The following is a 16,076-nucleotide window of genomic DNA, read 5'->3' on the forward strand; positions in this document are numbered from 1 at the left end:
ACAGTGCTCTCTCACTATCAGAAAAATGCAGGCAGAAATCTCTGGCACATATTCCTTTAAAAATAATAATAATAATCCTTCACCTGGTGGAGCTTGTGTACAGACAACACAAAAGGAAACATTATATTATGGAGTCTCTTTGGGGCCAAGTAAGGAAGTCTATGGTCTTAGGTGTTTTCCTCTGTGTCTTTGTTTTTTCATTAATGTAATAATTGATAAAACTAAAGATCAGAGTAAAGAAGGAGCCATGTAGGGGAAAGGTTTTACATTAACAAATTGCTTTTCCCTGTTATTTTTACCATCCCTTTCAACACATCCCTCAAAAGATCTACAACTAAAATGTTTATCATAAATCTATTTTTTTTCTTCCTGTCTCTCTCTAGTGTTGAGTTTCCCATTTGGACAGAAGAATGGCAGTGTTCAGGCAGTTTACACTTCTTCTCTGGAAGAACTACACCTTAAAGGTAGATACAGGTGTACATATGGAAAGAAATGGGGTGTGGGACTTGGTCCAAACGGGGAAAATAATTCCAGTTCCCTTTCATTCACTTTTGACTGTACCTCTTCAGGCAAGGGACCTCTGGAAGCTATGGGACTAGAAGAGCAAGGAATTTTCAAGGGGGTGCTCTGTATATGTACTCTATTTTGGATTAACACAGAATTTCATTTCTCTTTTAGAAGCGGAAGATTGTAGTAACAGTCTTGGAAATTCTCCTGCCTTTGCTGTTTTCTGGAATACTAATTTGGCTTCGCCAGAATATTCACTCAGAAAACATTCCCAATGCTACCATATACCCTGGCCAGTCCATCAGTGACCTGCCCCTGTTTTTCAACTTTCCTCCGCCAGAAGATTCATGGGAACTGGTTTATGTTCCTTCCAACAGTGAAGCTGTGAAGACAATCACTGAGATGGCAAAAAAGACTTTAGTCATCGATATGAAAGGTTAGATGGTGTGGGGAGATAGGTGTTTTCTATAAATGTATTAACAAGTGGTTTCATAAGAGTTACTTCAAGTTTAGCTCTTTATACTTATCCCTTTGAGTGATAAATATCTCTGTAGATTGATGTATTTTGGAAAATTAGGTTTAAAAAAACATAGCAGACTAACTGTGCCTCTAACCAGGGGGCAGAATCCTCAGTCTTTGGGTTATAGAGAGGCAAATTTCAGTTTCAAATGAAGAGAAAGTTCCTAAAAGTTCACACTCTCCAAAAGCAGAATAGACTGTCCTAGGAAGCAATGGAAATCATCAGAAGCTAGATTACAATTTATCAAGGATTTTGTAGAGGTGATTCATGTTTCAGGTATAGGTTAGGGTGGGCTAGGTGACCTAAAAGGTCCTTTACAGCTCTCAATTCAGTGATCTGTTTCTAAGTAATGCATTCATTCATTCATTCATTCAGTTTAATTTAACAAACATTAAGCACCCCACTATATGCAAAGTACTGTGTACAATTGTGCAGGGAACAAGATAAATAAGTCACAGTTTAAAATCTCATAAGTAGATTGCTTTCCTAATCATTACTGTATTGCATTCTCCCTCATGGAGAGAAGAGAACTTATTTTTTATAGGAACATGGAGAGCTTTAGAAATTTGGCCTCCCTTGAATGTGAATGAAATGGGTCAACACTCCCACATCTCCTCAGGGTGATTGAACATTATGACTTTATGCAGAGTACTCACTGTTTGGATTTTTTTTCTCTGCAGTTCGTGGTTTTCCCTCAGAAAAGGATTTTGAGGATTACATTAAGTTTAATAATCACTCTTACAATGTGCTGGCTGCTGTCGTGTTTGAGCACAACTTCAATTATTACAAGGAACCCCTGCCACTTGAGGTAAGGAAGCATTTATTTATTTAAGTTATTTTTATGATATCAGTTGGTTTCAGTGATTTTAACAAAGTCTTCAGCTGTATAGGCTTCAAATTATCATCCATCCTTCTGTCTTCACCTCATTTAATTTAGTCAGACAGATCTTTGTCTTACTTTCAAAGATCTTTTTATCCAACATCCTTGGTTTTCATGAAGTTCTTATGATTAAATAGCTGTCAATATGTCTTATCTGAAGCTTTGCAACTAGGCCTCATGATCTCTTAGTGCCCTTTCTAATGCTATAAGTTTTCTAAAGGGGCTTTTGATTTCTAGACCTCTGCTCTGGTACAGGATGGCATTTTTTCACTTGCTAGCAGAATAGCTAGCTAGTATTTCAAGATAAAATTAGGTATGAATTCTTAACATTTTAAATGCCATATTATTAAAATTTTCATTTACTAATATTTTATTTTTAACTTGATTACATGAAGAAACAATTCTTAACATTAATTTTCTTTTAAGTTTGAACCAGATTCTCCCCTCTTACCCCATTTCCTTCCTGAGATGGCAAGCAATCTAGTATAGATTCTACATGTGTAATAATATAAAACATCTTTCTATATTAGCCCTTTTGTGAAAGAAAATTCAAACAAATGAAAGAAAAGTGAAAAAAATAAATTTAAATATAGCATGTCTTGATCTGCATTCAGACTCCTATCAGTTCTTTCTTTGTATACAAATGGCTTTTTTCATCATGAGTCCTTGAGGATTTTCTTGGACTGCTATATTGCTAGGAATAGCTAGTCATTCATAAATGTTCATCACACATAATATTGCTGTTACTGTGTAAAATATCCTCCTAGATTTAAAAAGATATTTATATAAAAATATTTATAGCCTTACTCTTTGTGGTGGCAAAAAATTGGAAAATGATGGGGTGCCCATCAATTGGGGAATGGCTGAACAAATTGTGGTATTGATGGAGTACTATTGTGTTATAAGGAATGATGAATTGCTTGATTTCTGTAAGAACTGGAAAGATCTTCATGAACTGATGCAGAGTGAAATGAGCAGAACCAGGAGAACATTGTACATAGTAACTGAAACATTATGGGATAATTGAATGTAATAGACTTTGCTCCTAATAGCAATGCAGTGATCCAAGACAATCCCAAGAGACTTATAAGAAAGAATGCTATCTTCATCAAGAGAAAGAGCTGTGGAAGTAGAAATGCAGAAGAAAAACATATGATTTATCACTTATTTATATGGATATAGGATTTGGGGTTTTGGTTTTAAAAGACTATTCTATTACAAAAATGAATAATATGGAAAAAGGTATTGAATGATAATACATGTGTAACTCAGTAGAATTGCTTGTCATCTCCAGGAGGGGAGAAGAAACAGGGGAGAGAACATAAAGCATGTAATCTTGGAAAAATAATTAAAAATAAATAAATTTAATAAAAAATAAAAAAAGTTCACCTAATTCTGTTCACTGCCCTTTGCATCAGTTCATGTAGGTCTTTCTCGATCTTTCTTAAATCATTCTTCGCACCATTTCTTATAGCATAGCAATATTCCATTATAATCATATACTACAACTTGTTCAGCCATTCCCCAGTTGATGGACATCCCCTCAGTTTCCAATTCTTTGCCACCGTCACCAAAAAAAAATTGTTTTCTACCCCTTTTTTTAATCTCTTTGGGATACAGACCTATTAGTAGTATTGCTGGGTCAAAGGATATGCAATTTTAAAGCTCTTTAGACATAGTTCCAAATAATTTTTTAGAAGGGTTGGATCAGTTCACAACTTCACCAGTAGTGCATTAATGTCCCAGTTTTGCCACATCCCCTCCAGCATTTATGATTTTCCTTTTCTGTCATATTAACCAATCTGATAAGTATGAGGTGGTACCTCAGGGTTCTTTTAATTTGCATTTCTCTAATCAAGAAAAATTTAAAGCATTTTTTCATATGATTATCTATAACCTTGATTTCTTCTTCTGAAAACTGCCTATTCATGTCCTTTTGAACATTTATCAATTGAGGAATGATTTGTATTCTTATAAATTTGACTCAGTTCTCTGTATTTGAGAAATAAGGTCTTTATCAGAGATACCTGCTATAAAAAATGTTTCCCAATTGCTATATTTTTTTTAGATGTGAATAAGGACATTTTTGTGTGCCTGACCTGTTAAGTTTGTAAGACCCCTATTCTGGAGTTGAGAGTCAGCATGATCATCCATTTGTTCCATTTAAGTTATGATTCACTGCATCTAGCAGGAACAACTTGAAATATTGACCAATAAAGAGACTAGCTTAGGTAGCCTAATGTCCATGTCACCACAATGGGATTTGCTCCTTGGTTCAGGACAAGATTCTCACTTGAATATTGACTGTATGTGGGCATCTGTCCCTTAATCATATCTGACTTCTCAACAAAATATCTTTTGCTTAAACAAGAAGTGTTTGTTCTCAGGTTTTAGATAAAAAAATGTTTGTTCCAATAGAATACATTCTATTTCTTATTTGCTCTTTGTAGGTTAAGTACCACTTACGCTTCAGTTACTTTCGGAAGAATGATATGTGGGCTGGGATGACTTTCTTTTTTCCAAGAGAGATTGAGGGATGGCACACTACCTCTCTCTTTCCACTTTTCCCGAATCCAGGACCTAGGGAACCCTCATTCCCTGATGGAGGAGAACCTGGTAAGGAGGACCCTATGTGCATGGATTTTGTTTGTTTGTTTGTTTGTTTTTAAATAGTACTGTTTCTTCACTGCTTAAGTCAGTTTAGTTCAGTAGATTTATTAAGGGGACAGCTGGATAGCTCAGTGTATTGAGAGCCAGTCCTAGAGATGGGAGGCCCTGAGTTCAAATCTGGCCTCATATACTTCCTAGCTGTGTGATTCTAGGCAAGTCACTTACCCTCCATTGCCTAGCCCTTACCACTTTTCTATGCTGGAACCAATACTTAGTATTGAATCTTAGACCAAAGGTAAGGATTTAAAAAGAGAGAGAAAGAGAAACCAATGTAGGGGCAATAATATTTCATATGAGGGAAATACAAAATTTAGATAAGACGATTCCTGCCTTTATAGAGCTTATAGTCTAGTCTAGGGACACACCATATACACTAAAAATATAAGAGAAATTAAACTTAAAAATTAAACAAGGGAGGCAGCTGGATAGCTCAGTGGATTGAGAGTCAGGCCTAGAGACGGGAGGTCCTAGGTTCAAATCCAGCCTGACACTTCCCAGCTGTGTGACCCTGGGCAAGTCACTTGACCCCCATTGCCCACCCTTACCACTCTTCCGCCTATGAGCAAATACAAAGAAGTTAAGGGTTTAAAAAAAAAAAAGAATTAAACAAGAAAATTATATGCTCATGTACTCATATAGATATAAAATGCCACAATGTTACAAGATAACAAATGTTCTAAATGTCTGTTTCACCTTGCATTTATGGGAAGTATTCTCCATTTCTTATTTTAGAGACTTTATTTTGTGTTTCTCTTTGCCCATTTTCCTTAACCTGCCCATCTCTTCTCTATCCCCAGTCCAATCAGTTGCCAAATGATTTCTGGCCTACCTCTGTCCAGTTCCTTCTTTCCCCTCATCCAGCCTACCTCAGGTCCCATCTCTCACTTATTACAGTAGCTTCCTGGTTGGTCTTCCTACTTCTAGGCTCTCCCCTCTCCAGTCCATCTCTCTACATGTTTGCCAGAACATTTGTCAAAAGCACAAATTCGACCTTGTTCAAAGAGCTTCCGTAATTCCCTATTCTTCTAAGATAAAATATGAACTATTCATCCTGACATTTAAGGCCCTTCTTGGTCAGCTACTGTCTACCTTTTTAGATTTATTTCACATTATCCCCTTTATGCACTCTACATTCCAGCCTGCTTGCTGTTCCTCAAGCTTAGCATTCCATCTCTCCCCTCCACACTTTTGCATAGGCTAGCTACAATGCCTGGAACATATTCTTTCCTCACTTATGGCACTTGGACTCTTGGCTTCCTTAAGGTCTATTTTATGTATCCACCTTGAACAGAAAAGATTTGTTAGGATCCCCTAGTTGTTAGTATTCTCTCCCTTATCAAATTAAATCATGTTTATTTCTCTGGAGTAAATGTTCTTATCACCATAGTAGTATGTGTGCTCCCTAGTGACAGGGACAGTTTTTTCATTTGTCTTTGTCTCCCTAATATCTCTTATAGTATCCCATACATGGTAGACTCTTTTTTAAAAACCCTTACCATTCATCTTAGAACTATATATTAGTTCCAAGGCAGAAGAGCAGTAAGGGCTAGCCAATGCGAAGTTAAGTGACTTGCTCAGGGTCACAAAGTTAAGAAGTGTCTGAGGCCAGATTTGAACCCAGGACCTCACATCTCTAGGCCTGGCTCTCAATCCACTGAGCCACCTAGCTACCTCTGTCCTGTACATGGTAGGCTTTTAATCAGTGCTTGCTGAATTGAATTGAACCATCGCCTTCATTTTTTATAGTATAATCTTGCCCATCATGCATTTTAGACCCTGTCCATTCATGTCTCTTCTATTCATATGAAATAGTATTCACATAAAAGAAAGAAGCAGAGATGAAATATTACTGCTTATTCTTGTTCCACTCTTTGGACATACATTTGTTTTTGTTTTTATTTTTTTTAACTCTTATCTTCTGTCTTACAATTGATGCTAAGTATCAGTCCCAAGGCAGAAAAGCAGTAAAGGCTAGAGAATTGAGGGTAAGTGACTTGCCCCAGAGTCATAAACTAGGAAATGCCCAAGACCAGTTTTGTACCCAGGATCTCTGTCTCTAGGCTTGTGTATGTTTGCTTTTTAGGGACACTGAAGCAGAAAAGATTACCAGTGGTAGCAAGGCCAGAAAGGTGAACATTTCACTGTATTCCTCAGCATGAAATCTGCGAGGATGTTCTCTACACTTTCACTTATATGGTGGGCAGCACTCTGAGAGCCAGCCTCTTGGCACTTCCACCTTTCCACTTCCTGGGCTTAGTTTCCTCTCCTTTCTTATTTAGGATACATCCGAGAAGGATTCCTGGCTGTTCAGCATGCTGTGGATAAAGCCATTATTCAATACCATGCAAGCACTGCTGCAACCCGACTGTTTGAGAAAGTCACCATTATCGCAAAGAGGTTCCCTTACCCACCATTCATTTCAGATTCTTTTCTGGTTGCTATCCAGTACCAGCTTCCTTTACTGCTCATGCTGAGCTTTACTTACTCCACACTCACCATCATCCGTGCCATTGTACAAGAGAAGGAAAGAAAATTGAAGGTAATCACATTTATATTTAGATTTGCAAATTCCCTGTCAAACTGATTCTAGCAGTTTAACTTCTGTCTTGGAACTGCTACTTTATAGCCCCTGGAATTGTAATGAAGCTTGCTAGCTGCCTTATTCAGACAAAAGTTACATAGCAGTGAGGGTGATACAATAGCAATAGAATCTTATATGGTATGAGAGTTGTGGCATGATTTTAAACTGCTTGTTGCTTTACCCCAAATCATAGCCTCAATCAAAAATCAGAAAACATTTATTAAGTGCTTGTACTTAAAATGTAAGTACTATGCAAAATGTTATGCCTTGGTGGGTAATCTCTGTTCTTCAGGCATTAATAATTAGAAATTGTTATAAATAAATGAAATACATTCAGCAGAACAAGAATATTAGTGCATAATTGAAAAGTAAAGTAGTTTCTATTACAGAGGGAAAGAGAGAGAGAAAGAGGAGAGAGAGAAGAGAGTATATTTAGTTGTATTTTTAAGGTAGTATTAGGTAGTAGACAAGGTATAACCATAAGGTACTATAATTGATTTTCTGACCAACAGATTAGAACTTTAGTTATCCAAAAAAATGTACTTCCTCTCAAAATATACTTAATTTAATAATAGTAATGCTACTAGGGACAGCTAGGTGGCTCAGCGGATTGAGAGGGTCTAGAGGCCTCTCTAGGCCTCAAATCTAGCTGCAGACACTTCCTAAGTGACCCCAGGCAAGTCACTAAACCCCATCACCTAGCCCTTACCACTCTTCTTTCTGCCTTGGAACCAATATACAGTATTAATTTCAAGATAAAGATAAAGATTTTAAAAATAATAATGTTATTACTCAGAAACACTTTGGAGATTTTTTTTTATAAATTATCTTCAACGCTAATGGCCCATTATTTTGAATCTCTTAAGTAGGCACAAACCTTGAAGCGATTACAGGAGCATTTCAAAGGATTTGAGTAAGAAGTTTTAGAAAGTCAGATGAGTAAAGCCACTCAAGAAATTTAATACCCCATTTGAGAAGATTGAGAATGTGGAATGCCATGAATTAATTAATTTGGATGACCAAAAGGAATAGGCCATAGCAGAGATTCTCATAGTATCTAATGTAGACCCCTAGCATGGTCAGTCTCTTAAAAGCTGCATCTTCTGGCTTCACATTCTTCCATTTACCCCTCTGGCATTTCTGGAGAGAGTGTGGGCACTGAGTATGAAACGTCTACTTGTAATATAACTTGGCAGAGCAAGGTGGTATTGTAGACCTTGATTTCAAATAACTTAATTTCAGCAACACATTTGACCAAATCTTTTATGATATTGTTATGGGGAAGTTAAAGAAATGTGGATTCATAATTATTTCTCAAAAGAAACTGGTCTAATGATCCACAAAAGCACAAAACAGATGCAAAAAACAGTCTTGCCCAAACCAGTGATCTCAAACTCAACTAGAAACCAGGGTCACTAAACCAGACATATGGATCCCTGCTGCTGCATATTGACTTAGAAAACTACGTATTAACTTTAACTATGTTATGTTGTATTTTTTTGTTGTTAAATATTTCCCAATTACATTTTAATCTGGTTTGGAGGCCCGTAGGCTACATGTTTGATGCCTTAGGTCCAAACAAGCAAGTTATTGAATTACTCAGCAAATATGTTTACTTGAACAACTGCTGCAAGTGATAATAAAACAAAGAATAATTTCTTCAGCTGCATTTATAGCACCATTATTCCCCATATCACCAAGGCTTGAATCTTGGAGTTATCTTTGAATCTTTCCCATACTTTGTTCCCCTTGTCCATTCAGATATCATTCACAGTCTCTCTAGCACAGGGGTTGGCAACCTTTTTTGCCGTGAGAGCCATAAAAGCCACATTTTTTAAAATGTAATTTTGTGAGAGCCGTACAGTGCTCACAGTGCACACTCCTGTAACAGCGCCTGAAAAAAATTGACTTTATGGCTCCTGCAGAAAGAGCCATACATTGCCGACCCCTGCTCTAGCATCTGGTCCTTCCTCTTCACTCCCACTTTGGACTGTGCATTACAGGGATAAAGCGTAGGATCTAGAGTCAAGAATTCCAAAGATCAAATCTTGCCTGAGACATTTGCTAAACTGTGTGATTCTGGACAAGTCACTTAAAAACAAATAACAACAACAACAACAACAAATACTCTGCCTCAGTTTCCTCATCTATAAAAATAGAGATGCTAATACCTCCCTTCCAAGGTGGTTGTGAGGATCAAATGAGATAATATTTGTAAAGTGAATTAGGCTTCCTCAAGAGCTGATACATTCTCCTTCCCTGGAGGTCTTTAAATGAAGGTGGGATGACCAATTGTCTGTTACATCACAAACAACACAGGATTCTTGTTCAGGTAAAGTTGGACTTAATGAACCCTTTCAACTCTGAGATTTTTTTCTTCCCCGTGATTATCATTCTGTACTATCTTTTGGTTATCATTCTACCTGTTTGTACCTTATTTTTAGTCTCCATTTCTAGATCATCATCCTTCTCTTGCCTACTAAGCACAGTTCCAAGGTCAAGCAACTTCTCCATGATCACATAGCTAGTAGATGTTAGGGAAGATTTGTACCCAAGTCTCTCCTGGCTTCAAAGTCACAGAAAGAAGAGCCAGAACTCAAACTTTGAAATTCTGATTTTGGATTGTTTTAATTATACTGTAGTTTATCTTTCATACTTAATGTTTCTTCTAGTTCTCACAATAACTTTGTAAAGTCTTACCCTTAAATTATTTTTTAAAGTCTTATTGATGTTTCCTATGTTTATGTTACAGTAATTTCTGTAAATATAGCCTCCCCTCCAAACTGAATCTCTCCTTTTAAGAAAGAAAAATAGTTTACCACAAAAGCACCCGATACAATGACCAAATCTGACAATGTATACAACTTTCCTCAATAATTGTTCCCCACCTCTGTACTAAGAGAGAGGGTATCAGTGGACTTCATTATTATAATCTGTTCTTCTTGAAAATCTTTGGGATCTGTTCTTCATTTAGAACCATTAAATATGAAGATTTGTAACATAATTGTTACAGTTTTGTGTTAAGATATGCAAATTTTAAAAATGCACCAAATTGTTCAGTGGAATTAAAATTTGGAAAAGTAAATATAATATAATAATAAATAATAAGTATAATAAAATTCAAAATTTTAAAGCTAAAAATATTGGTGATGATGATTATTATTATTGGTATTTCATTTACTTTGTCATAGTCATTGTGTATATAGTTCAAATTTTGGTTCTGCTTATTTTGTCCAGGATCTTTTCATACATTTTCCCCATGTTTCTCTGAATTCTTCATATTTATCATATCCTCATAGTAATATTCCATTACATTTAGTAAATTATAAGTTGTTCAACTATTTCCTAGTCGATGGGCAACCAACTTAAGTCAGCAGGCAGTCCCTGCTCTTCCAGACTTGCCCTTCACAAAGGGGACAGCTGGGAATATTTGAACATATATTGGACCTTTGTTCTATCTTTCATCTTCTTGGGATGTGTACCCAGTTAGGGGACCATATAAAAATAGTTGCTTCTCTTACATAATTGCAAAAAATCTGAAACTATTAAAATAATTCATAGTGCTGTCAAGACTTAGAATATTAATTATTTCCTTTTTGTCTTCTTTGCCAGTTGCAGGGTAGGAGGGAAATCTTGGGGTCATTTTAATTTTCACTTCTCTATTAGTGATTTGGAGCATGTTTTCACATGATAGTAGTTTGCAGTTCCTCTTTTGAAATCTGTTTGTGTCCAGACTTAATCGGGAAGAATCAGAAATAACCAAATTTAGTAACTCAGTGTTCAATAAACCCAGGAACATAAATTACCTGTAGAAGAACTCTCTGTCTGACAAATTTTGCTGAGAAAACTGGAAAGTGGTTTGAAAGTAATTAATTTTGGACCCACATCTTTAAGCATATAACCTATAAGCTTAAAATGAATAGATACCTAAACTGAATATTAAATGTCATATCTTAAAATAAAATAGGTAACATATCAGTTTCCTTTCATAACTGTGGCTAAGGGAAATTTTTTAATTAAAAAGGAGATAATAGAGGCAGTAACAGAAGGTAATCAGATAATTTTGATGAAATGAAATTGGAAAACTGTTGTAGGAACAAAGACAAGAAAAACTGGGGGAAAAGGGTAGTAGTTATTTGGGAAACAATCTTTGTATCAAAGGTAAAGGGAAGGGAAGGGAACAGACATTTATTAAGCACCTACTTTTAACAGGTACTGTACAAAGTGCCTTATAATTATTAACTCATTTGATCCTCTAAACAGTCTTGTGAGGTAGTTGCTATTATTATCTCCATTTTACAATTGGGAAAACTGAGGCAGACATAGGTTAAGTGACTGGCTCCAAGTCACATAGCTAAGTAACTAAAGCTGAACTTGAAATCAAGTTTTCCTGAGTCCAGGTCCAGAGTTCTATCATCTGCACCAACAGTTACATCAGTTTATCCCTGATAAGTATCTGATATCAGGGCTATATACAGAACACATGGTGGCTACATGACCTGAGCAAATTATTAACATCTGTGTTTTAGATGACCCTCTAAAACTTTAAGTTTCAGAGAAGTTAACAACCTGCATTGGCAATAGGAATTTCCTCCCTGGGGAGTTCCCTATACCAATGAAATCGTAGGTTTAGTCCTTTTTTTCCATGACTATATAAATCTTCCACAAACTCAGTATAAGGAACTGTGATATAACTAGCTCAAGAGCTAATGTGATTTTAGGTTGCATTATAACTATAGTGACTACATTAGTTTTAAAAATATTTAGTAAATGGAGCAACTAGGCAACCTGCTTAGTGGATCAAGAGCCAGACCTAGAGATGGGAGATCATGGGTTCAAATTTGGTCTCAGACACTTCCTAGTTTTGTGACCCTGGACAAGTCACTTAACCCCCATTGCCTAGCCCTTACCATTCTTCTGCCTTGGAACCAATACACAATATTCATTCTAAGGCAGAAGGTAAGGGTTTAAAATGTATAGTAAAAGGCAATAGTTTTTCCTTTGTAGAGGTGGGGTTTTTTTGTTTGTTTTTTGGGGGGGTGTTTTTGGTTTGGTTTCTTTTCTAAAACACAGTTCTGACCTTGTCATTTCCCTACTCAGTAAACTTTAGTGACTCCTGATTATTCTATAGATATCTTTAGTATTTAAAGATCTTTGCAACCTGGCCCCATCTTCCCTCTCCAGACTTATTCCACATTACTACTCTCCACATATTTGATGGTCCAGTTACCTTTGGTATTCTTCACTACATCTCCCATCTCCATATCTTTGTAATGATTTTCCCTTCAAGCCTGAAATGCTTCTACTCCTCTCCCTCACCTATTAAATTCCCACGTTTTCTTTAAAATTCAGCTCAAGCACCAACTTTTGCAAGAGGCCTTTCTTATCCCATCTGTTACTAAAGCCTTCCCTAAAAAATTACCTTGTTTCTGTCTGCTTTTTATATATTTTTTAAAAATTCTATTCCTATGAAGGTATGTGTTGTCCCCTTTATTAAAATATAAGTTCATTAAGTTGAAGGACTATTTTGTTTCTGTCTATTACCCCAATGTCTAATACAATATCTTGCATATAGTAGGGGCTTAATAAATTCTTATTTTATGATTAGTCAATTGAAACTATTTTTGTTGTCAAACTACATAAGAAATACTGTGGTTACTTCTGGGATCATTTTTGATGGGGACATTGATAAGAATTATATTCACGGAAGAACAGACCAGGGTGATAAAATGTTTGCAAACTGCCATGTTATCCTGTCAAAAAGCTGCTGGTGGATCCTCAAAGAGATCATAGAAAGAGGAAAAGGACTTATGTACAAAAATATTTACATAGCATCTCTTTTGTGGTGGCAAAGAACTAGAAACCAAGGGGGTGCCCATTAATTGGGGAATGACTGAACAAATGATAGTATATGAATGTAGTGGAATGGTATGGAACTATAAGGCATGATGAAAGGCACAGTTTTAGAGAAATCTGGGAAGACTTCTGTGAGTTAATGCCAATGAGGTGAGCAGAACCAGAACAGTTTATACAGTAACAACATTGTAAAGATAAACAACTTTAAAAGACTCAAGAACTCTGATTAGTGCAATGACTAGCCATGATCCCAAAGGATTGCTGATGAAGAATGATTCCTACTTCCTAACAGGAAGGTGATAGTTTCAGAGTGCATAATGTGGCATATTTTTTGGACATGACCTTCTGGGAATTAGTCTCTCTTGATTTTGCAAATTTGTTACAAGATTGTTGGGCATTTCCCATTATAGTAAGGGGAGAGAAGAGGGAGAGAAAAATAGATTTTTGTTCATTGAAAAATGCTAAGTTTAATTTCAAAAGGAAAACATTTAAGAAGAAACTGCAGATGTTTAGGTGTGGAAAAATATTTAAAGAGAGCTTACTAAATAGGGCATCAGATATATAAGTTATTTGAAAGTTTGTTAAATATTGAATTTGTTTTATATGGCTTTAAAAGGCAGAACTAGGAACAGTAAGGTGGAGCTATAGGGAAGTAGAACTTTCTAGCAATCTGTCTTAACACTTTGTGCCTCTTCTGTGCCTATATCATATTATAATTAATATTTTAGTGTATCTGTCTTCACTCCCAACATTAGACTTTAAATGTTTGATTTGAAATTGAATTTAATTAAACCAATTAGAGTTGTCTAGAAATATAGTGTGAAGTTCTATGAAGTGATGTAGTTATTGTCATTGGAAGTGTTCAAACCAAGGCTGGCTAACTACTTGTCTGTGATATCAAAGAAATGGTTACTACACTGAGTAGAAGGTTAGAGTATGTGGACCCTACGCTACCTTCTAACTCTTCGGATTCTATAAATCTACTTACTACTTCTTTGTAGTTATCTGCTATGAGGTTAGTTTGAGAAATGATGGAAATTCCAGGCATTCCCTTTCTGGGCATGAAATGATATAAACATACTCTTTGGGGAGCAAGTTTCATAGCATGGTCTGGTGGAAAAGTTCTCAAAATGTTTTGGTACATCAACCGTTTGATTGTGAAGCACCTATCATTGTTTTCCTGTGTGTGTGTGTGTGTGTGTGTGTGTCTCTCTCTCTCTCTCACACACACACACACACTCATCTGTGACTTTTTCTATCTATTAAATTGAGATAATCCCTACCCTATTTTACAGAGTAAAGGAAGGCACTAGATGTTAAAGTCTTTGAGGAATAAAAGGTACTAAATCATTACATGATGTCCTTGTTTCTGGGGCTTTTTTCCTATTTTTAAGATGTGAATTACTCTAACAGATGAACCTACCTATGTTCTCCCAAAGTTACACAGACATGAATCGTCTTCCTTTTTCTTCTCTCCTAATTACACACATACTTACATAAAAGCATTAAAATAAAATTCTTTCTCCCCCCATCCTAGATTTTAAATATAAAGAAGCATCCTAGAGACCTTCATCCTAGTTTTCCCAGAATTTAGGGAACAGTTTTCCACATTGATCCAAAAATAGATAAATTGTCCAACTTTGTAACATTTACCTTCTTTTTCATCTCTAATAGGAGTACATGCGCATCATGGGACTCAGCAACTGGCTTCACTGGAGTGCCTGGTTCCTCACATTCTTCTTACTCCTGCTTTTTACTGTCTTTTTTATGACCATGCTTTTCTGTATTAAGGCAAGTATTTGGTTTTCTCCAACTTTCTGAGTCTTGTTATTGGAAGGGAGACTTCACCTGGGTTCAGTGGTCCTGAAAGTGATAGGTGACTGAAGATAGCTAAAAGTAATCATTCTTTCAGTCACCCAAATTTGCAAGCAAGGAGTCATCTTTGACTCCTCACTCATATTCACCCCCAATGTCAAATTAGTTGCCAAGTCTTTTTAATTCTACCTTCTCAACATCTTTTGAACCTATCCTCTTTTCTCTACTCATACTATGACTATCCTAGTACATCCTACAATTATCCTCATCATTTCTTGCCTGGATTATTGCAATAAGCCCCTTTTAAAAATATATTATGGTTTTAATAAATCCCTCTTTATAAAATTTCCCCTTGAAATGTTTGGATCTTTTAGTCTTATTTTTCCTTTTGAAGTTTTTTTTAGTAGCTAGACTCTTTTTGTAGAATATGAGAACTCTTCTGAATCCTTGTTCTCAAGTAATAATATCTGTAGTTGTAGTATTTTAGGTAGGTGATGCTACCTGTTGTGAGGAAGATTATTATTTAGTTATTAGTTTAGTATTAGTATTAGACCTAGCAGGAAGGACTGGAGAATTCTAACATGGAATGGGGAAGCAGGAAGTGGCTCTGGCTCTCTGAGAGGACTCCATGGTGATTGGGGCAAGTTGCAACTGACTTTAGGAGACACCAGATTGCCAGAGATCCTGTGGAAAGACCGTCACCTACTTGTGGGAGATTTTGGTAGAGACTGCTAATCCCAACCTGAGTTGCAGGTCAACTTGGGCTGGGTCAGCTCCCAGAATCTACCCACTTGGAAGAGTACAGCAGGTGGTCTAGGAGGAGCAGAAACACCACTGGAGTAGAGCTGGACACTACTGTGAGGATATCCACTTCAATCCTGCTTTTCCCTGGGGCCCTGTCTTGATTAGGTCTGTTAGTGTAGATACGTCCCTTCCCTGACCCTGGGGTTTGCCCCTAGTCTGAAGAGTGTAGTAACTCCCATTCCCATCCTTATTCTTAGTTGTCCCTGATTAAAAGTGTTATAAAATTCTTGCTTTAACTTGCTGGTTTCCATAGGCCTAGACTAGATACTACAGGGTGGCAGTTGGGCCCAACTGCCACTTCAGTAGCAGTCACCTCCTTGGCAGTAAAACCTGGTCTCCCAACCTTGTTTGGTCCTATCCATCTGTCATTCCTGTCTCCCTCACCCCATTGTGAACCCACAGATAAGTTAGTTAACTTCCCTGGTAATCCTCCATTACATACC

At 36.5% G+C, this 16,076-nt stretch overlaps 1 protein-coding gene across 1 annotated transcript in view; it reads left to right on the top strand.

Moving 5' to 3' along the window:
- The first annotated feature begins 406 nt into the window (after window positions 1–406).
- ABCA3 (ATP binding cassette subfamily A member 3) overlaps window positions 407–16,076 on the top strand; it is a 79,753-nt gene continuing 64,083 nt past the window's right edge. The window contains exons 1-6 of the mRNA XM_044657170.1: window positions 407–464; window positions 679–943; window positions 1,708–1,835; window positions 4,358–4,523; window positions 6,857–7,116; window positions 14,689–14,805. Coding sequence (XP_044513105.1) covers window positions 411–464; window positions 679–943; window positions 1,708–1,835; window positions 4,358–4,523; window positions 6,857–7,116; window positions 14,689–14,805 — 990 coding nt within the window. The 5' untranslated portion in view covers window positions 407–410. The remainder of the gene's footprint in view (window positions 465–678; window positions 944–1,707; window positions 1,836–4,357; window positions 4,524–6,856; window positions 7,117–14,688; window positions 14,806–16,076) is intronic.

Source organism: Gracilinanus agilis, chromosome 1, assembly GCF_016433145.1.
Source record: "Gracilinanus agilis isolate LMUSP501 chromosome 1, AgileGrace, whole genome shotgun sequence".
Lineage (NCBI taxonomy): Eukaryota > Metazoa > Chordata > Mammalia > Didelphimorphia > Didelphidae > Gracilinanus > Gracilinanus agilis.